This window comes from Hipposideros armiger, unplaced genomic scaffold, assembly GCF_001890085.2.
Source record: "Hipposideros armiger isolate ML-2016 unplaced genomic scaffold, ASM189008v1 scaffold_6, whole genome shotgun sequence".
Taxonomy (NCBI): Eukaryota; Metazoa; Chordata; class Mammalia; order Chiroptera; family Hipposideridae; genus Hipposideros; species Hipposideros armiger.
The window spans coordinates 739,980-761,776 of NW_017731356.1; the positions used below are offsets into that span (position 1 = coordinate 739,980).

The window sequence follows — 21,797 nt, forward strand, 5'->3', positions numbered from 1 at the left end:
CCGGGGCGGGCAGCGGGGCGGGGTGCCGGGGCAGGTGAGCCCCCGGGGCGGGCAGCGGGGCGGGGTGCCGGGGCAGGTGAGCCCCCGGGGAGACCACCGCAGCCGGGCCTGGCCACGCTCCCGAGGAAGCACTGTCAGTGCTGGGATGAAGGGTCAGGAAAGCGGGCTGGGAGCAGAGGGGGTGCGGAGGCCGGAACAAGCCCCTCCCCGTCCCCTTATCCTGCAGCAGGCCCTGGTCACCGTCGGCCAGCGTAATCGGGGGACTGGCGGCCATTGCTCTCCAGGTCTTCGTGCCTGTAGTTGTCCTCCTCGTCCCGCCTTCCAGAAAGCTCCCTCAGAGGCTCCCCTCCAGAATGTTCCCTCACCTGCTCTGAAGGCTCCCGGTAGATAGCCCGATTCCTGCGGCAGGGAGGACAGAGAAGCTTTGCACCAAGGAGCTGGGCCGAGTGAGTACTCCTTAAGACCCGCCACCCCCACCCATCCAACTGCAAAGGGGCGCTGGGCCGAAGGGCAGGGCTCAGTGAGGACAGGAAGTGGCACAGACTTGTTCCACTTGTGATCTGAGGGCGTTACGGAAACATGCTGGCTCCACCGGACAAGGAGGGACCCGCGGTGGCAAAGCCTCCACCCCACTTGGCCTTGGCACCACAGGAAGCCTTGTTCTGAGACCCATGGGCCCTGGGCCACGTCTGGACTGCAATGCCACTTGAAGACTTGAGTGAATCATTTGTTCTCCTCTCGGCTATAAGATGGGGCTGATCAAAATGAAAGCTGTCCCCCGGTGAGTGGAAGAGGCTCTGAGGAGCTGGGACGCATCTTCTCAATCTGCCCAGACCTGTGCCACCAGGTTGCCCCAACACTCACGGCCTGGAGTCCTTGTCCTCGCTCTTCTCCCGGCAGCAGCAGCAGTAGACAAGGACGCCAATGAGGATGAGGGCCACCAGCACGCCACCCGCGATGCCCGCATACAGGGCCACGTTCATGGAGGCTGCAAGGGACAGAGCCACTGAACCTTGAGCCCCAGCCACATCCCTGACTTGAGCCCAGGCTCCAGGGCCAAGCTCAGCTGGGAGTGGGCTCCACAGGTGCCGGTGCCACAGGGGGTCCCTCCCAGCCCAGGGAGCACATCCGCCTGCTTCGGGAGCATTGTGGCAGGGCCTTGTAGGATGGGACCGCACAGGGCTGGGAATACGCTTCAGGATGGAGACACAGACAAGGTCAGAGGGCGATGGCCTTGCATCGCTGTACTCCCTGGGCTGCCCAGGCTCCAGGAAAGCTGCCAGCCAGGCCAGTTCCTACTCCAGCGTGTCCCAGAGCTGGTCAGTGTCCCATCTCGAAGGATGGGGTCCAGACTCTCTGGCGGCTGGCTCTGGGCACACCCCCGGCCCGCTGAGTGGTCCTAAGGGCAGGCTGGACCGAGCAGGTCGGCAGAAGCCAGTCCTAGGTGCTACTTCCAAAGAACCAAGGGAGCTGGACTCGCCTCCAGGCAAGGGGTGCCTGGGATAAGAGCACGTGGCCAAGGTCACCCCAGCCACCCAGCCGGTGGGGGACCCTGAAGAGGCTGCCAATTCTCGGCCACTGCAGCCTCTCTCAGCTGGTTCTTTGGACCCCCAGCTAGTCATCTCTGACCTTTGTCCTCTCCCCACCTCTCCCTCCCTCCCTCCACCCATGACGGCTCTTACGGGGTCTGACGGTCACCGTGATGTTGCAGGACTCTGTCCCCACTTCGTTGCTGGAGGTGCAGATGTAGAAACCTGACATGTCTGTAGAGATGTTCTTCAGAGACAAGACCTGCCCCACGGCTGGGAAGGAAGGAGAGTTGGGGTGAGGAGACGGGCCAGGACTCAGGCACCTGAATTCCTGGGTGGGTACGAGCACTGCCACGGTGCCTGGCCGGGCCCCCCCTGCAGTCTGGAGAAAGCACCCACCTCCGGGCTGCAGGATGGTGAGACCAGGCAGCACGCACAGCTCTGAAGTGCTTGCCATGCAGCAGGGCACCCTGAGCGTGAAGCCTGGCTCTGCCGCTTACTGTGTGTGTGAGACTTTGGGCAAGTAACTTGGCTTCACGGAGCCTCAGCTTCTGTATTTACAAATGGGAATAATAATAGTGCCTGCCTCACCATCCTTCCCCAGCTCCTCGAAGCAAACAGCAGACATTAGAAGCTGCTCTGGGGTTAACTAGTGCATATCCGATGCCCCAAGACCTGCTTTGATTCTGAGTTGGGGCTCCCAAACCCCTTTCCTTGGAAAGGATTCAGTAGTTCCTGAAATCCAGCTGAAACACTGTTTCTGCCACAGTGGTGACACCTGGTGGCTGAGACGGGAAACGCACAGGACCGTGGCCTCCCGCCTTCCTTGTGCCCTCGCTGGAGAGAGACTTCCCTGCAGAGACGCCCTGGTCTCCCAGAGGCGCTGATGTCAACTCCCTGTCCGCCCCCAATCTCATGGCTTGTCAGCAAGCTCGGCTGCTACCTCTGGCCTTCCAGATCCTTCCTGGCTGCTGGGAGCAGGGCCCATGCCCACCCCTCAGAAATCCTCCCTAAAGTGCTCCAGGCCCCAGAACCACCCCTCCTCTGTCTTCCTTGACATCCAGATTCTTACTCCTGCAGCACATGAAGCTCTGGGTTCAAAGGATGGATTTACAAACTTGAAGAAGTTCTTGTTTTGCCCCCAAATGAGTGAAGGGTAGAGTGACAAAGTTCATCCTGATTTGACTGAAGCCCCAATGTGCATCATCGGGCCGGCGGGGCTCACCAGGACCTGCCGCTCTTCCGGCGCCCCAGTCTTCTCAGAACCCGCGGTGACACCCACACTGCCCCGGAGACCTCCCAGAAGTTAAAGCAACGGCGCCCTCAGGCCTGGTCTTCCTTATCTCCAGGAGCACCGGGTGCAGCCACCAGGCAGCCAGTGCGCATCGGGCCCAGGAATCCTGGCGGGGTGTCCCCACACCCGTGGGCTCCGACATAATGACAGCAGGGTATTTATATAGTTTTTTTCCCCTTTTTTCCAGTTTGTTTCCTGACCAAAAGTTCAAATACCAAGCTTCCCAGGACAAAACTGGTCTGACAACCGTAAGTAAGCCTTCCATCCCCATGAGAGCATGGGGCTCTCACAGCTGTCCCAGTCTGTGGTGGGGTGTGGCTATAAAAAGGGGCACCTTTGGGGAGGTGGGGGGGTTCAGAGCAGTCTGAGATGGACCAGCCTGCAGAGGGAATGGGGACAGGAAATTCCCACCCTTGAGTAGAGCCATAGAGTTAGACTTGGGGTCTCAAATGTATACTTTGGGACAGAATCATAATCCAAAGCAGAACCCCACCCACATGCTTATTTCAGAGAACTGAGTTTTGGGGAATAAGGAAAACCAGTTAACATGTCGCATGTGCTTCCACTAAGTGCTTTACATGAAATCACTTTCATTTCTCACAATAACCTATGCGGTAGGTAGGTAGGTATTATTATGAGGAAACGGTGCTTAAAGAGATGGTTCAAGATAGCGCACTGTGAACGGAACAGGGTCCCTGGCAGCCCTGGCCAATCAGCTACCTGATCTGGTGGCCCCGCCCTCCCTGCCGAGCCTGTTACCTGGAGCGCCTGCCCGCTCCTTGTTCAGGAGGTCATAGCTCTTCCAGCTGTACTGAGGGGCTGGGGAGCCCTCCTTTGATTGGCAGGTCAGCTGGATGTTGTTCCCAATCACCGTCTCTCCCTCGATGCCGCAGTCTGGTTTGGAGGGTGGCACTGGGTAGGGGAGGGGCCAAAGAGAAGGCGTGAATCAAGTGGGGCTGGGTGACAGCCACCTCCCACCCCAAACACGCACACACGCTGCCTTGTTTGATCACAGGCAGAGAAATCCATAGCCTCGAGGTGAGAAGTAATGCTCCGAGATCAGTCCACCCCAAATAATATCCCCTAGTGGCCTGTCACCATCACAGAGAGGCATCCTTCCTGATGGCTAGTTTAGAGTCATCACCCTTATAAAGATGGGATAGTGAGGCCCAAAGAGAAGGCTTGGCAAGGGTGCGGGCAGAGCTGGGCCTGGGAGCCCCGCCTTCCGCCTCCAGGTCCAGGGCTCTCTGCACCCGCCCACAGAAGCACCCTCTGACAGTGACTCACCTGGACTACTTTAGATAACTCCCTCAGCCCCTCAGTGTCCCCCACCTGTCAAATGAGGGGACCACAGACTTTCTCTGTAAAGGGCCAAATGGTAATATTTTAGACTTCGCGGGCCACATCCTGGTCCCTGTCACTGCTGCTACTTTGTAAACAACCCTTTAGAAATGTGAAAGCCACCCTTAGCTTTCACATCAAAGCAGGCTATGCGTGGATCTGGCCACAGCTTGCCCACCCCTGGGTTAGCCGGGAGCCCCCTCTCTCTGAAGCCCGTCACCTCGAACTTCTCAGGAGCGCTCTCTTTGGGTGAAGCATCACCCTCTTCCTGGACTTTGCTGATAAAATGCAATTGCCCGGAGAGGCTGGGAGATGGTGGAGGCCCCCCGGCAGCCGCAGAGGTGTGTGCTGGGTGGGAGGTGAGGACCAAAGGGATGGGAGGGGACAGACGGGCAGAGATTAGGACAGGGAAGCCCACAGAAAGGAGGGTACAAAAACCAACAGGCCCCCACAACTCACATCCTAACCGGATCTCCCAAAATTCCTAAAGACCTTAAGCTGGTACCTTCCACTCAGCACCTCAGTGCCGTTAACGTACAAGCCTCACTGGCACCTATGAATGCCTGACACTGTTGGGATCTGGGCTGATGTAGTGAGCTCTGGGGCAAAGGACAAGTCATTGGACGATGACCAGGCAGGAGGCAGGTCAGGGAAGGTACAGATAAGGGACATGAACGCAGTCACAGCCTGGGCTGTGGCCTGAAGGAAGAGAGAGAGTGGAGGAGGCCATAGTGAAGGTAGCAGTGGTCAGAGAGAGGTGAGTGCCCTCCAGGCAGGGGAAACAGCGTGTGCCAAGGCCCTGAGGCCAGAAGAGGAGTGAAGTGTGCCTGAGGCCTCAGGCAGTGTCCTCGGGAGTGGGCAGAGGAGGTCACACAAAGGACAGGGTTACACAAGAACTGGTTGGTGGCAGGCCTGTCCCCTCCGCTTCTTTCTTTAAATGCCCCTTTGGATGGTTTGCCTGCCCCCGTAAAGAGTACTGCCCACCCTACAACCCAGCTCGCCCAGGTGCAGGGTCGCTGAGCATGGAGAGTGAACTCCAGTCTGTGCTGGCCCCCTCCCCTCAAAGTTCTGGGGTGAGCTGTTCAGGACGCACCTCTTCCCTGTAGCCCAGCAGCCCTTCCACCCACTGCAGGGACTCCCGGAGATCTCAAGTCTCAGTTGTCTGGTCCTCCCCTCAGACAGAAGGTAGGTGCCACCTGAATATTTATTGCCGGTGGAGCGACAGGAAGGGAGCAGGGGACGCGATGGGCTGGAGGCCTCAGCAGAGCATACAACTCCCTACGCGGACGCCAGGGGGCGCCAGAGGCCGGGTGACGGCAGATCCCTCCAGTGCTGGGCCAGGTCTCAGGGCCAGGTGGCCTCCCCATGGTCCGTCCAGAAGTCCGCTGCTTGCCTCAGTTTACTGTCAGGTCACCCAGACCGACTGGGCAACCCCGCATAATTAAAGCCCTTCTGCCTAACAATAGGCCCGCAGGAGAGCCATTTGGGGGAAAAAAACCTTGATTTTTTAAGAAATAATTTTGCTGGATTTCTTAACATATAGTACAAAATGATCGCTCTCTTTTTAAAGCAAAACAGGGGTTTCACCGAGTTCCATAGCCTCAGGTTAAACTTGTCCTTGGAGTTAATTAGTTCATCTCCTAAGATGTAGCAGCTGTGGGAGGGGGGACCAGATGTTCACACTTAAGCGGGGTCCTGCTGCCTTTCCCCAATCAGCTCATTGCCGAAAGTTGGGGGTTGTTTAAGGGGAGGCAGGAGACAGAATTAGGCAGAGCAGGACCAGGTGGGGCGAATATGGGCAATGGGGGACGGGGGAGAATGGGAGAAACCAGATAAAAACTCTCATTCTCTTTTTGGTACTCTCCAAGGAGCTCATGCAAATAAAAATTAATGCAAATAAAAATTAGGTGCTATGCACACAAGACGCTTTGTTGCAACATTATGCATAATAGCTCTAATTGGAAACAGCCTGAGTGCCCAGCCCAGGAACAGGGCACCCTGCGTCTTGCTGCCAAGGGCTATGACAGCAGGGAGCGTGGTGTGGTGTGGAATGAAAAGAGAGAAGCACCGACTTGTGAGGCTTCAGAGTCAGTTGTGTACATAAATGAGCATGTGCACGGGGCTTGGAAGGAAACACGGAGAGCACAGCCCAGTAATATAGGAGAATGTTCTTTTTCGGTCTCTTATTTTTTAAAAATTTCTATTTTTAAAGAGGCCAGGATCACCTGACACAGCTAATTGCTTATTTGTGTTTGAACTAAAGTTGCTAGAGTGGGAGAACGGGAAAACAGAGCAGAAATAAACTCCATTCCAGCAGCCTTCCATGCAAGAGAGATTCTGATGTAGGGGGCCCTCCAGAGAAGCAGGCCCCCTGATTCAATGGTAGAAAAACACATGACAGCACTCCACATATTATCTGGGGCAGCTAAAACACAGCTGTGAACATGCTAGGAGATAATAAAGTATGATGGTGCTGTTTCAGGGCTCCCCATCAAAACCGGGTCATGCACTTACAGGTGGGGGTGGGTTTCAGTGTCCCAGGCCCTAAGCAAAACCTTCAGTGTGGAAGAGCAGTTAAGAACCCCAGTTCTCAGGCCGGCCGAATAGCTCAGTTGGTTAAGAGCTTGCTCAAGAGTGTGAGCTCTGAGCAACAGCGGTTCGATGCCTGGCCAGAGCTGAGCTGCTGCTGAGCTGCCAACAGGTGGCAGGATGGCTCAGCTAAAAAATAAAAAAAATAATAAAAATAAAAATAAAGTAGAGAGGGCTGGTCGAATGGCTCAGTTGGTTAAGAGCTCGCTCAAGAGTGTGAGCTCTGAGCAACAGCGGTTCGATGCCTGGCCAGAGCTGAGCTGCTGCTGAGCTGCCAACAGGTGGCAGGATGGCTCAGCTGAAAAAAAAAAAAAGGCGCCCTAGTTCTCAATGAGTGATGTGTCCAAGGTGCAGGGTTCTGTGGACACATGAGGGCAGATAGGCACATCCAGGGCTGGCAGCACTGCTCTGCCCCCTGACATTTGGTTGGCATGGGCCCAGGAAGGGCAGAATGCAGGTTAGTGGCATGGGAGAGAAAACATAACTGGCAAGCTGACGTCTGCTGTAGAGTGCAATAACAGGGGACATCGAAAAGCTAAGACAATCTAGAGAGACTGGAATTCTGTGACAACCCGGAGAGAGTTGCAGATGGCCTAGCGAGGTACACAGGCCTTTTCCCCTTTCCCTTTAACCCCATCCTCCACTCCCACTTTGACCATGACCTCAGAGGAGCCAGAAATAGGCGTGAGAGGTGGTGGGCTAAGGAGACGGAGGAAACAGACTCATTTCCCGCTGCTGGTCCCCAGCTGTACGGTGTCAGGTCCTAGCTTGGGAAGTGGGGGACTGCGGGGGGTGAACTTACTGGAATGTTAAATTAAAATGTTGACATAGATGGAGCTGATTTTTTTTTCATCTAGCAAATTAACACAATTTATAAAAATCCAAAAGATTGATAACATTCTGTACTGGTAAGGCTATGAGGCAACAGGCAGGCTCATATAATGCTCATGGCAGTTTAAGGTGCTCTGAGGGAAGTAATTTGCCAGTGTGGATTAACATGGAATAAGACATAGTCTTCAACCTAGAAATCCTACTTTTAAGAATTTACCCAATAGAAATAAAAACAACACAGTGAACAAATAGGTATATATTCATGTCGGTATCGTTTATACAAAAAAAAAATGGAAGCAGCCTAAGACTGACCATCAGTATGAACACTTGAATAAATCATGGCGCGCCCATGGGTTGGAATGTATTCTGTTAATAGGTAGATATGTATGTATTGATCTGGAGAAATGTGCATGAAACTAAGAAAAGAAAGTTGCAGAGTGGCCATTATAATATGATCTCTCTTTAAAAAACAAAAGATGGAAAGAAAAAGAAAAAGTGAGTGTGAGTGTGTGAGTGTGTGTGTATGTGTGTGTGTGTGTGTGTGTGTGTGTGTGTGTGTGTGTGTGTGTTGAAGGACATGGAGAGACACGTGGAAGAACAGTCAGTGTCACCGCTGCTACTTTGTTGGTAGGAGGGTGGAAAGGGGGGACAGTTAGTCTTCATTCAGAGCTGTGCTGTTTGACTCATTACAATGCTTCAAAAAGCCAGGCAGTCACCTTATGCAGTTAAAAATTATACCCCAACTAAGCAGCATAAAGGGGAAAAAATAAAGAAAAAAAAACGATGCATTGTTTTGGTTTAGAGTGTTGCTCCCTCCCGGGGTGGGGGCTACCTCTTCTGTTGGTCATAGAGTAGGGCTCACTGATGGTTCCCCAATAACTTTGACTTTGAGTCAGGTGCTTTCTCTGGGCCTCATCTACAGAGTGGAGATATTAATACAGATGATCGTTCAGATCCTTCCCAAACTATAAACTCCAATAAGAAGTTATTTGTATGAAAAGAATGTTTTATCTTGGGACGGATTTCAAAGGCAGTAGAGCCTGACCGACGGCATATGGTTGGGGTGTAGGGGTGGGAGGCGGTGGTGGGAAGGCTTTCTACGGATTACTGAGTTTACGACAGGGAAAGACGCACTGCCTGTAAGGGACACAGCTGCTCCTCGGCATCAAAGTAAGGCACAGTGAATGAACACCTTTCCAACAGGACCTACGGCTTCCCGTTTCTTCTCCTTAGTAAGTTTGGCATGAAAAAGAGGACAATGTCCAGGAAGTGCACTGGACAGCAGGGACAGGGTCTCCCGGGCTGACTCCCAGGGACCATTCCGGATGGGCCGGCTCCTCTGCCCTGGGGACCTGTCTGCCATTCGGGGAGAACTCAGAATGAAGCCTTCTGTTCCAGCGGGAGGTGCAGAGCTGCTGCCCTGAGGCAGACGGGAGGTGGGAGGGGTCTTAGCTCCTGGTCAGGCCAGGCCTTTATCCTACCACCGGGGTGCTTCTGCTCCCTGCACCCCCACCCCTGCCTCACCTGCTTCCTGCCTCCCAGGAAGGAGATGGAGACACTCACCGAGCACCAAGAGGCGGACACGTGACTTGGAGTTGCCCTCCAGGTCTCTCGGCAGCGTGACTGTGCACTCATAGGTGCCATTGTCATCCATGGTCAGCTGGTCAATGGTGATGGAGGCGTCTGACTTCTCAACGTTGTCCGAAATTTTGACCCGGTTCTTATAAAGGTCACCGTAGCCGTAGTTTCGGGTCGAAAATTCCCAGATGCACACCTTTTCCTGGGAGGAAGGAGAAATACCACTTGGTCTCCCCCTGAGGCCCTGGCACCGTGCTTCTCCCGGCCGGTCCTGACTACCCCCATCCACCATCTCCAGCCCAGGGGCACTGACACACCAGCCCCTGAGAACAAGCAGCCCTCATATGCAGTGCTCGTCTTAAACGTGCACATTCACTTCGTAGAAGTATCCAAAGACTGGGGCAGGGAGGCAGCCCACACCACAGGGGCACCTGTGGCTCAGTGGGGTTTTCTCAGATCCCAGCACGCTCTCCCCTTGTCATCCCTGGCAAGTCCCAGTTCTGTCACTTCCTAGCTGTACTCCTTTCCACAATGCCCCCAACTTTTAAAGATCCTTACCGTGTGACTCCTTAGAAGCTTGTCCCATTGGATAAATCCACCTTGGTTGGAGGCAGAAGTGTGATAGGTGCACGGAAGGGTGACACTCTTTCCCCGGGCGGCCCGAAGGACTTCCTGTGGGGTTTCCACAGAGATGGCATTGACAGTCACCCAGACTGGAGAGAAAGTGGGAAGTGGGAGGGAGAAGTAAATGAAATGGGCACACCCGCTTGTTGCCCACAAGACCTCTGAAGGAATGCCCAGTGACACTTTCCTCTTCTAACTACAGGGAGACACACGACAACTGCCAGCTTGACCATGGCGCACCAGCTGTTCTCCTCCCACCTTGGGGTAAAGAGCAACAGGTGGACCTCGGTCCACCCGACCCCCATCCTGCAGCATCACAGACAAGTTCAGCCATTGTCCAGTGGCTGACGCCTGGCTTCGAACCTCAGGCCCACCTCCCACCCCCCGTCCTCTCCTCTCCCATGTCTCTTCTGATTCAGAAATGTCTCTTTGATGCTTTCATTCCCATGTCTGTACGACCCCCCATCAGCACACAGCTCCTCCGTGGCCATTTCAGGAAGCAGCGTTGCATGGGGCTTCAGCGCCCAGGCTCTGGAACCAGAATGCCTGGGTTAGGGTTCCAACTCCTTAACCAACTGAACGCAGAACGCTGAGCAATTCACTTACGCTCTCTGCGCCCGCGGTCTCACTGGACAAATGGGTTGAGGGAAGACTGAGTGACACAAATGTGGCCTTTGCTTGGAATGGGTGCTACCCCATAACCAGTGCTCAGTAGCTGTTAGTGACTATTGCGACCCCTTTGTCTTACTGATTTGCTTCTGCTTCGCACCCCATGGTCTGTGCTTTAGGCCCACTCTTGGTTAAAAGTTAATCACCAGATAACCACCCACCCTCACCGTGGGCGAACTGTCAGAACGGAATAGTAATCGCGCATGGTTGTAGCTAAGGAACAGATCAATTTTAGAGCTCATTATGACAGTGAGCTAAAAATCATCTTCTGTTAAGAGATTTGTGAGCAGAAAGGCTGAAATGAACGGATGAGGAGGAGCCCACAAATGGGGAAACACCGTGAACAGATGTGGAGCGCTATTAGATGCTGGCTGTAAACCTGACACGGCCCTTGGGAGGCGGGTCCTGTACCCTGAGTCACTCATTTTCCATAATCCTAGATGAGAATTCGCTGCGTCTGTAAGAACTTCATGCCCACAGCCGTCGCTGGGGACCCGGATCGCTCACCGAATCCTTCCCCCTGTTCCAGCCAGGGTCCTCCTGTTCTCACATTACCGGCAACGAAGACATGGATGGGGCTCGACGTCTTAATAAGTTCCCATCACACACTCAGAGGCTTCTGATGTTTGTCACCACCAGCTCCGCCAGGAACAAGCCCTGTCCCTCTCACCTCTTGCCACAGGCTTAATGTTTATTAGCTCTGCGGCCTTCATTTTCTCTTCTTTGGGATCTTTGCATCCCTGCTCAGTGGATGAGACAGGAGCCCCAGGTGGAACATCTAATCCGCGATTAGAAAGCTAGCAAGTGGAGAAACTGTAGACATTTCTAGAGCCTTCCAACCACCACCCTTTCCACTTCCTTGTACAGGTCTACGTTGGGCGTCTTCTTTCCGGTTACCCAGACTCCATGCTCCCCACCTCCCGGTAGTCGCAGCCCTTCCATCCTGGTGCCTCCAGAAGAATTCTTTCCTCCCACCTCACTCCCTTCTGCTCTGTTCTTCTCAAGTCTGAGCTCCTTGGATGCATGCATCTGATAAGCTAATTCTCCATAAAGTGCTAATAAATAATAGTTTGGAAGACGCTTTTAGCACCGACATTGTCCTCGACAAAATGTCCAAACTCTCCCAAGCGGAGTGGGTTACTCTGTCTTTCGTGTCGCCTGCTACCATGCCTACCTGCCTCCTGGGGCTTCTGTCTCATGAAACTTTATCACACAGCATGGCAGGGTGGCCAAGAGCACGAATGCTGGAGCCAAACTGCCCAGGCTGGCACCCTCATTCTTAATTGTCCTTGCTGTATGACCTGGGTGACTTAATTGTCTTTGTTCCTCAGCTTGCTCAACTATAAAAGGAGGATGATAATATTATCTGACTCAAGGCTGTTGTGAGGGTGGGATGACTTAATGTGTCTAGCACACACACCCTTTCCCCGGCACATAAGCACCAACCTCACCAGCCTTCCATAGTGGCACGACTCTCTCCTCTGCTACGCCGTGTTTTCTTCATCTTCACATCCCCAGGGCTCAACAGAGTGCCTTGCATATAGGAGGCGCTCTCATAAGTGCTCTTGGACAGCAAGTGCGTGAGTTGTAGAGAATTCAAGCTTAAAACATGGGTAGGATTTACAAGCAGACCTGGTTGAAGACCCTATATCCCACAGATTGCTAGGAAATGCCAAAAACCCAAGGAGCCCCAGCCAGGGAAGCTAAGTGCCCCAGATGTAAACAGGACACAGGTCATTTGACCTCCCTAAGGGGTTGGGGCATAGAGACCCAGCTTGAAGCCTTGATGATTGCTCGTAAATAATTAAGGTTTGTTAAGAAGATAATAAACTGTCTCTTGAGAGCTGACCGGAAAGTAATACATCCAAGGAAGATAATGAAATGCTTGATGGAACTGGCTGCTTGAGGCATACACAGCACATTATGGGAACCCTTGGGAAACTGGCAGTAATGCTTCCACTTAGGAAAATCCATTTGCTCAGTGAAACCGCGTTCTTAAGGAGGCCAGAAGGGACCCCGCCTGCCCCAGGAGTAGACACATGTTCTGGTGTTGAGAAAGTGCAGGACTCTGGAGAGAGTGGGCACTTCACATCTGCAGGTTGATTTTTTTCACAAAGCAGTGCTTTGTCCCACCTCCCCAGGTGGGAATGGCCTCTGTGGACTCCCCAACTGGCAGCTGGGGCAGGAGAGATCCAGAGGCAACTTGGGGGGGAGGTTAGAAATCAATGAAAGCGTGTTGAACTGTTTGTTCAACATGGATCTTTAAGAATCTATCAATTCCGATCAATTCAATGACTTTTCCCTAAGGCCCTAGTTTAGTGCAATGCACCGGGAAATGATCACCAGTATATTCATGCCTGCCTCCTCGGGGAGCTCGCTGGGGTCATGCCAGGTACCTATCTATCTATCTATCTATCTATCTATCATCTATCTATCTATCTATCATCATCTACAGTTGACACGCAATAGTATATTAGTTTCAGACGTACAACATAGCAATTCAACACTGATATACCTTATGATGTAGTCACCACATTAAGTCTAGCAGCCACCAGTCACCATGCATGCTTACCACGATATTATTGACTATATTCTTCACCCCTCCCCCACACCTGCCCCTGTGGCATCCATCCCTTTGGTCTCTGTTTCTATGAGTTTGTTTTAGTTTTGTGTTGTTTTTGTTTTTTTTTAAGAAAATAAGTGAAATCATATAGTATTTGTCTTTCTCTGTCTGACTTACTTCACTTAGCAAAATGCCCTCTAGGTCCATCCATGTTGTTGCAAATAGCAAGATAGCATTTTTTTTTTAATGGCTGAATAATATTCCATTGTATATATGGACCTTGTCTTTATCCATCTATTTACCTAGGTTGCTTCTGTGTCTTGGCTACTGCAAATAATGCTGTGACAAACATAGGGGTGCATGTATCTTTTCGAGTTAGTGTTTTCATTGTCTTTGCTGGCTTTTCTGAACCACTTCAGGCAGTGTCTATCCCACACACGTGTAATTCTCATGTTGATGGGGGTCAGTGTGTGCAGGCCTCCTTCCCTTACCAGATGGCGTGCTCCTTCCAGCAGGGTTCTCTTGTACCCACTACGTGCCATCCCCCCTCCACACGCGCGCACACACACACGCGTGCACACACAAGGTGTCTACACAGAGCTAGGTGCTAATGAGACCGTGTTGATTGAGTGGTTCACACCACAATCCTGCCCCTGAAGCAGTTAGAGGTCACTGTTGGCCAGCATCACAGTAGAGCCTAATGAACTGTTAAGTGAAAGTGTTGAGTGAAGTGTTTTGAGGGGGAGGGTAGAGAGGGCAGCAGCTATGTGGGGACCAGAAGGATTGCAAGGGAAAGGCTTTTGGGGAGGGGGGTGGGAGATGACTTGAAATAGTCCCCAAGAGATTTAATTCACAAGGTTAAACTTGTGCATATGAGGGACTAAAGCAAAACTGTATGCACAACAGTACCCACTTCTACATCGTCACAGAGAGAAAGCAAATTCTAGAAGAAAGTACGCCCAAGTGCAGGATTAATAACAGTTATCTCTGGATTCTGAGATCATTGGGGCAACTTTGGGTTTCTTCTTTGTGCATCTTTTAGTTTCCAAATATTCTGCAACAAACATGCAGTGCGCCTGTAACCACAGGGCTGTGTTAGTTTTACAAGTCAACCAGGAAATGAGGACGTAGATCGAGCGAGGGAGTCCGTTCTGTCAAGGAACTCACCTAACAGAGCTGAGAGAGCTGGAGCCAGAGAGGCACCAAGGATCCTGAGAAGGCTTCTCCAGTGCCCTCTGAGATAGAAAATGCAGAGACTTGAGCGGGCTTGTAGGTTACAGAGAAGGAGCTTCTAGAAAAAAGAGACTGAAGGTAGGGGAGAAGCCAGATGGAGCAAGACCCCAGCCTGGGTTGCGGGGAGAGGGGAGGAGGGTCAGGGGATAGCTGGAGGGCCAGCCTCGCTGTCAACTGGTGTCATCTCTTCCCATGAGTGCAGACAGAAATAAGTCGGCGGGCAGACCTGTGGCCGCGAGGCCTGCCGGGCCCTGCCCTCCGCATTTTACGCTTCTCTCCCAGTGAACTTTGAAACAGTCTGAAGTGGAAACATCCGTCTGTTGCCATGTTCTGCTGGGTGTTTATAGCATCCCTGACTCACCCGGGCAGAAAACAAGGAAGCAGCCCAAAGGTCAGTGGGTGGCTGAGGGGAGGGAGGCACCTCAGGAAGGAGGCGGGGTCCCAGGGTGACAGTTGGTGCCCTGGGCAGGTGATCTGAGTACAGAGACAAGCTCAGCTGGCAGGGAGGAGACGGGGATGAAACCTGAGTGCTGCCAGCGTGGGCCAAACTTCACCTCCCTCCAAGTCAAATGTCCCCTTCTCTGGCCATCTCCAGACACTCCTGGAATTCCCAGCGCTGAGTGAAGGCACTGACACTCCTGCTGAAATGGGAGGCAGGGGAGACACCCCCTTCCTTAAACGAGCAGGACAGTCAGTTTCCCTAATTAGCCCCTCTTCTCCATCGAACCCCGGGAAGAGACTCAGGGTGGGTAGATTTCGATGGAAGCAAATGAGATTAGGAAATGGAGTCCTGGGGAGAGGCGGGGGCTGCGGGGAGAAAGCTGGAAGGAGAGCAAGTCAGGAAGGAGAGGAGGCCCTGAAAGCAAACCCGCTGCCCGGTGAGGGTCCCTCGCTAACACCCATCCGGCACATGGCCGCTGGGCGCCTGTGTTCCAGGCACCGGGCTAGACGCGGTGGGGCGGGGCCAGCAGAGACAGGCATGGTTTCTGCTCTCGTGGCGTTTGGTCCTTGGAGTGAGTCAAACGGTAGTCAATAAATAATCACAGATAAATGTAAACAAAACCTCCATGGGGACAAGTGTTACACATTTGATGACGGGATATAACAGAGGATGGAGGGGTGAGGAGAGGTTGTCCCGAGGAAGGACCTTTGGGGGATGAGGAGTGAACCAGGAAGAAATGGGAGAAGAGGTGAGGGGGAAGGGAGAGCACTGTGCAGGGCCCAGGGCCTGGGAGACACTGACACAAGCCAGTGTGTAGCGAGGGCGCCAAGCGGCTGGTTTTGGGGTGTGGGACCCCCCCCTCCAGCCGTGTGATACCTGAGCCTTCCCCTATGATCGCAAACACACGTCCAGGCCAAGTGCAAATGGCGCTGTTCCATCAGGGCAGTTTGGGAACAAATCCCGCCATCTGCCCCACCCCCACCCCCAACACTCTCTTACAAAGTAATTCTGGAGTCACGTCACTGCCAATGTGGCCAGAAATGGGGGGCCCCTTGCCCTGCCCCCATTTCACTTTCTGTACCTCGTCCCTGGTTGTGTTCCCCAGGGCACTCTTGCTGTTTCAGGGGGATGATCAACCATCCCAGCTCCAGTGACTGGAGGAACAGGCTGAGGGCGCAGGTGAGCTGCAGGTCACAGGCCCAGTTCCAGCCCCGTAACAGGCGAACTCCTCCAGTTCCAATACGCAGCTTGAAGTCTCCACTGCCCACCAGCATCGCCTGGGGAACTTTCAAAATCAGAGAGGCGCCCAGGTTCCACCCCTTGGGATTCTGTTTCGGAGGCTCTGGGACGCCTGGCTGTCTGTACTTTCACTCCCCAGTGATTCTATGGGCAGCCAGGGTTGCTAGCCACTGCCCCAAAGCACCAGTCCTCCTCTCTGAGGCTAGCCAGTCGATACATCCTTCCCTGGAGGCTGGGCCAGTCGTGGGCCATTTTCATCCCGATTGATCGCATCTCTGCAGGCAGACAGTGTATGTCCCCAGGCACAGCAGCCCGCCTTACAAGCTGGTTCTGACTTGTGCTCAGGCTCCGGCAGGGGTTGCCCAGGCGCCAGGTGGGAGCCAGGCCCTGGGGACCTGAGTGGCCTCAGGGCTCCAGCCTCAGAACAGAGGAAAGTCCGGGCTGCCTGACAGCACCCTCAGGGCCAGGTTAGCTCGGCACACGGCCACTCCCTTATCTGAGTCTCATCAGGTGTGCCTGTCTGAGGCTGAGGCATGCCAGTGATGCTGACGCAGGCAGGCCACCCTCTGACAGGGCAGGCCCCAGGAGCTCTGGAGCCTGGGTGACTAACCGGAACGTGGCACTTCCGAGTGGGCATGCAAAGGCGGCTAGCAAAAGCTACCCTCTTGTGGCTCTGACCAAGACCCTTAGTGAAGGATTCGAAAACGGCCTGAGCAGCCTCAAAACTTTGTTCCCATCAAAACCCCAGCAAGGATCAAGCATTTGAGGGTTTACTGAAACTTTTATAGACGGGGGAGAAAATAAACGTATTTTCTCATTTGGTATATTTTGGGATGATGGGTTCCTTTATTTCTCTGTGTAAAGCAGTATTTTCCTAAGTGTTTCTAGTTGAAGTTTCAAGGAAATTTCCTCTCCTTCTCAGAAGGTGGGGCTTTTTTTGTTTGTGTTTCTTTTATCACATCTTCAAAGATTTGAGAGACCCTGGGCAGAGCTGTTCAGGGACTTTTTCCCCTGGTGGGTTCCCCTTTAGGAGTCTCGGTTCCTACAGCTGTACCTCCCATCACATCAAGTCTTTCACGAAGTCTGGTGGCCGAAAAAATTCCCAGAGTGGAAACGCCTTGGTTTTGTGCACAAGTTGGAGCTTTTTTTTTCTAGCAGCCACTGGAAGGGGTGATAACTTCGGGCTCATCCACCGTGACTCTGACCCTCTTTCTTGGCACATGGCTGCCAAAGTCTAGCTAATTTCCTGTAACGTACACTTGCCCACACTAACAGTAACAGCCACTACAACCATAGCTGGCATTTACCGAAGCTTGCTCTGTGCCAGGCACCCTTCCCAGGTTTTACACCGACAAGCTCATTTAACAGCCATACTAACCTCTGGGAGGGACAGTGTGCATTTTTACGCATTACAGATTACCCTGTCCGTTTCACAGATTAGGAAACAGAGGTATGTACAGATGAACGACCTGAGCCGTGATAAAGGCTGTTATGGAAGAGGGCTGCCCCCATGAGTGCCTGTGATGGCTGGAGTGCCTCGGTAGGAGACGGAGAGCTTGCGCCCTGGGAGGGAGAAGCGTTTTGTCACTGCCGCTGTTTAGAATTGTCAGGCTGGCGTTTAGTCGGTTTCAGCATTGTTTTTAAATTCTCTAATGCACTGCCTTCTGTGCGTGTCCCCTCCATGTGGCCTCATGGGATAGCTTCCGCTTCCCCGAAGTCCGATGGGTCCTGTGCCCATCAGCTCGGTGTGGCTCTGCCCAGGACATGAGCAAAAGCTAAGTTATTTCTGGGCAAGTTCAGATGGAGAAAGGAAGGCGGGCGCAGACGGTAGGTCCTCTGGAACCCAACGCAAGCACCACCTTCTTCCAGAAGCCCTCCCCAATTCCCCTGCTCCTTCCTCTGGCATCCTTTCATAAGCCATGTGGGGAGGGCCACCCCCTGCTCTGAGCTTTGACCTTGGAGGGTCTTCACTGCTCACTTGCACATGGCAATGGCTATCTCTCCCCCCAGTATGTCCACTCTGAGCTGGCCCCCGAGCCTGGGCTCCTCCAGCCCACTGCTTCAGCCCCTTCCTCTAAGGTATGGAGGCAAAGGTGGGATCAGGGGTGGGGGCAGAAGACACATTGTCAGTGTATCTGAACACAGGCCCGGGAACTGGTTCCACTGGCTGAGTTCACCCAGGGGTCACGTGCCTTCTCACAGGAAGAGGTAAACCGTACCCCTCCAGGCAAAGCAAAATTAATGCCACTTTTCATTCAAAGCTGTGTGAGTGTTTTGTTTGTGTTTTTCTTTTTCCTAAGCTAAAATCTCTTCTTTTTATTCATGCATGGGTTGCAGCCAGGCTACAAATGCAGGTTTAGGGGAGGCGGGCAGCACAGGAGACCTCAGTAGCCCCCCCCACGCCGACAGGATGGTCACGTCCTTTCAGCCTCCCTCCCCATTCCCATCTGGATCTGATGGCTGACAAGGTTCCCTCATTACTGCAAGCATTCCAGACCTTCGCTCCTGGGTGCCTGCACAAACTACATGCTCAGTAAAGAGCTGTTTGGATGAAGGAATGAACCAACCAGGCTCTCTCACCTGGCGACAAGGGCCCCTTGGCCATGACTGATGGACCTCCTGACGGGTTTGAGCCAGCCTGAGTGAATCAACCTTTGCCAACTCTATTTCCAAGCCCTTCCCCAGCACGAGGCTGCCTTCCACCCAATGGCCCCACGGCCAGGCTTTGAGAGATGGGGGAGGTCGGGGAGCCTGGGGGCCGGGGAGGACTGCCCAGGTGGGCAGGCCTGTGGCTGGGGCTTGCCTGCGCAAATTGAAAGGTGAGCTCTAATCAGAGCTTCCTTAGTTCCACGTCCCCAGCTAGGGACTCCTACATTTCCTGGAATAACCCTTCACCGCCTCGCCTTTCTTCCCAGATCCCTGGAGCCTGCCATAGCTTCGAAATTGCAAGCTGATGGAGTTCTCAGTGTTGCCAAGGACACTGAACTCACTGTACCTCTAAAGGTCCCAGCCCCGTCTCCCAGCGTCCCTTCCCCATTCTGTTTCCCGCCATGCCCAGGACCCTGAGGCAAGCCTTCCATCCTAACCCTAGAAGCTCCGTGGCTCCCACACAGCGACTTGGCTATTTAGTGCTTGCTTTGGATTCAGCTGTATTTCGACAACTGGTCTGATTTCTGTTTTGGGGGCTCCCCGTCTCCCGAGTTTTCAGTGACTAGAGTGTCGGGAGGCTGAGGAACTTGAGCCTCTGGAAGGCGCCTGTCTGGTGTTTTTGTTGAAGGATTGTGTCTTCTGCTCTGGGAATGACACTGGGTAAGAATTGTCTTTCTGCCTCAGTTTCCCTGTATGTGATACGGATGTTAACACTCTTACCATTGCTTCTTTCTCTGGTTTTAAAGCAATGGTTAAAATCCTAAGGTGTGAACATATCTAGGTATATACATCCTGGATTTTCCAGGACAAACTCAATTCCAAATACTTTGCCCCAATGATCAGATCTCGTGTCTGATCCTATGCTCTGATTTGGGATAAAAATATATGGTCTTGAGAATTTATGAATTCTTCATTCCAGAAATAGGCTGGAATTCTATGCACTAATAATGCGAATAAAAACCTTCTGATTCTGGGGGCTAGTCTGGTTGCTTCCGTCTGAATGACACAATGTGTCATTCTGCCCAGCCGTAGCGCAACTGTCCCTGGGGGCCCTCCCTGGGGACGCTCCCGGAGACAGAGCTCAGCACCCACGTCTCGCCCACCGCCTGGCACTGGACAGGGCCGGGACCTACTCACCCGCACAGAATGTCCACAGCACAGGCCACAGCGTCCCTGCCATGATCTTGCTTCTGTTCTGCCTCAAGCCCAGCCTGGAACCGGTGGAGCCCAGACAGGTCTGGGCGGACTGTTTAATCGACCACAGTCCTTGGCTGGGCAGCCTTCAGTTCCTGTGGCTTCCTCTTTCTGTCCCCCGCTGCTCAGCCTGGCCTGCATACCCCACCCCGCAGCTGGATTGACAGGTGAGCTCACCTGTGGGACTGGACTTGTGCTCCACCTACTCCACCAAAGGCCACAGCAGGAACCTTCCCCACCTTCTCCTTGAACCAGTCACTCTGCCTGCCTTTTCTCTACTTGGCAGGTGTACAAAGTCCTGGGCTTCTCCCTAAGGTGTGGGCTCTGGCGGTAATGGACCGGCAATTGCCACCTCGTAATGAAAAGGGAACTGATCTCAAAAGAGGGGGTCCGAAGCCAATAAAAGAAGGGTGTTGCCCACAGTTGCTGAAACACCATTAGGCATAATATGATGTGTCTCTCTACTCCCCTCCCTGTCCACAACCCCACCCCACCCCCCGATAGAGACACAGCCATGAGAACGCAGGAAATCTCTCCCCTCAGAGAGCTGACCGTCTGTCTGGTCAGGAGATAGGCAGTACCCAAGGAAACAAAGACTGCAACCTTAGAAAAACCAGGACTGCACATCTCAGTTTGCTTGAAACTGTCCCGGATTTAAAACCGAAAGTCCCATGGCCCTGGGACCTCTCAGTCCTAGGCAACCCGGGGTGGCTTGTCCTCAACTTAAAGAACAAGAGACCTGGGGGGAAATATAGCCTGGGACACGATACAGAACATGAAACGGGCCAGAGGAGAGGGCCCTGCTTCAGACGGGGTGGTCAGAACAAAGCGGGGAGCTGGGTATCAGGACGCTGTAGTTTACAAGCGGGGATCTGCATCTCAGAGGAATTAAGCGAGTTCTCCAAGGGCACTCAGCTGCTGAGTGGTTTTCTGATTTCTAGTTCACCACTCCAGTGGCCCAGATGCAGCCTCTGTGAGTTCAGGGGTGCCCACGGAGGGTAGACCACGCCCTCCATCCTCGCTCCTCCCCAGGGCTCCCTTCCCTCTCAGTGGCCTGTCTTAGCGCGTTGGCGGTCCATCTCCCCCCTCCCCCCTCCTCCGTCCCTACCGGCGTCTGTCATCGTGTGCCTGGCCCTGCCTGATGCCACCTTCAGCCCTTCCCTGCCCCTTCCTGCGCCATTCCCACTGTGAATAAAAACAATATAAACGGAGCCACTTTAAATGGCGCCGAGGCTGCCATGGCAGACCAACTAACTGCCTTGCACGTCCATGCCTCAAATATTTGGAATGTTAAACCAGGGCAAAATAGCCTTTGGACTGGGCCTAGCGCAACCTCGAGTCCCAAACAGCGGCCTGCAAAGATAACAAGAAAACAGTCGTTATTATGACCACCGGCCTGAAATTTTAAAAGATGCTTAGAATTAACATCACTATCTTAGGTTATCTGCACCAATAAACATGCCTGCCTGCTATTCGTGTAACTGCTCCCAGCCCCCCTCACAAACACCCCTGGCCTGTAGCTCCTCATCGAAACACCATATGGGCTTCTGCTTGAATCAGGGCGTCCCGAATGGCTATTCTTATTGATCTCAAATAAATGCTTATTGCCTCTCACTTTGAAAGGCCTTTTCATTTTTAAGTTAACGTATCCATGCTTCACTTAATAATTTTTCTTAGGAGGACTCCCTAGGAAATTCATTCATTAAAAAAGTAATTATTGAAACCCACCATGTGCCCGGTGTGGTGGGTTCTAGGCAGATGAGGCAGGAAGGAATTGTCCTCCGTAACAAAACACTGGGCTCTCCCTTCTGCCCAGTTCAGCTGCCAACAAACATTTTATTCAAATTTATTCATCTGAATACTTACAAAATTCAAAATATTCAAAAGGAAGCACGGAGTAAAAGCTAGCCTTCTCCCAATTCTGTCTCCCAGTCCCCGGGTTCCGCTTGCCCCGGGGCAGCCACTGTTATCAGTTTCTTCCGCAGCTATTTTGTGTACACGTATTCTAGTATTTGTTCTCAA

At 53.0% G+C, this 21,797-nt stretch overlaps 1 protein-coding gene and 1 long non-coding RNA gene across 3 annotated transcripts in view; one reads left to right on the top strand and one right to left on the bottom strand.

Moving 5' to 3' along the window:
• The window catches only part of LOC109384980 (uncharacterized), a 14,079-nt gene extending 1,006 nt beyond the window's left edge, over window positions 1–13,073 (top strand). The window contains exons 1-3 of one of the 2 annotated variants that reach the window (XR_002124538.1): window positions 357–446; window positions 3,011–3,071; window positions 9,989–13,073. This is a non-coding gene — a long non-coding RNA (uncharacterized LOC109384980). Of the gene's footprint in view, window positions 1–356; window positions 447–3,010; window positions 3,072–9,988 lie in introns of those variants that run through there. The other variant, XR_002124537.1, reaches the window with a different exon arrangement.
• GPA33 (glycoprotein A33) lies at window positions 41–19,801 on the bottom strand. The gene is made up of 7 exons (XM_019646811.1): window positions 19,719–19,801; window positions 9,721–9,875; window positions 9,148–9,364; window positions 3,583–3,735; window positions 1,683–1,802; window positions 865–988; window positions 41–399 (listed from the first exon to the last, which is right to left on the bottom strand). Exons 1-7 carry the CDS (start codon window positions 19,759–19,761, stop codon window positions 237–239), a joined length of 975 nt encoding a protein of 324 aa, XP_019502356.1. The 5' UTR covers window positions 19,762–19,801; the 3' UTR covers window positions 41–236.
• Between the last annotated feature and the right edge of the window lie 1,996 nt (window positions 19,802–21,797).

Coding starts and splice junctions, on each gene's coding strand:
- GPA33 (XM_019646811.1), bottom strand. CDS start 19,761: ATGGCAGGGACGCTGTGGCCTGTGCTGTGGACATTCTGTGCGG. Junction 9,365..9,720: donor AGCTTCTAAGGAGTCACACG/GTAAGGATCTTT, acceptor CCTTCCTCCCAG/GAAAAGGTGTGCATCTGGGA. Junction 400..864: donor GAGGACAAGGACTCCAGGCC/GTGAGTGTTGGG, acceptor TCCCTGCCGCAG/GAATCGGGCTATCTACCGGG.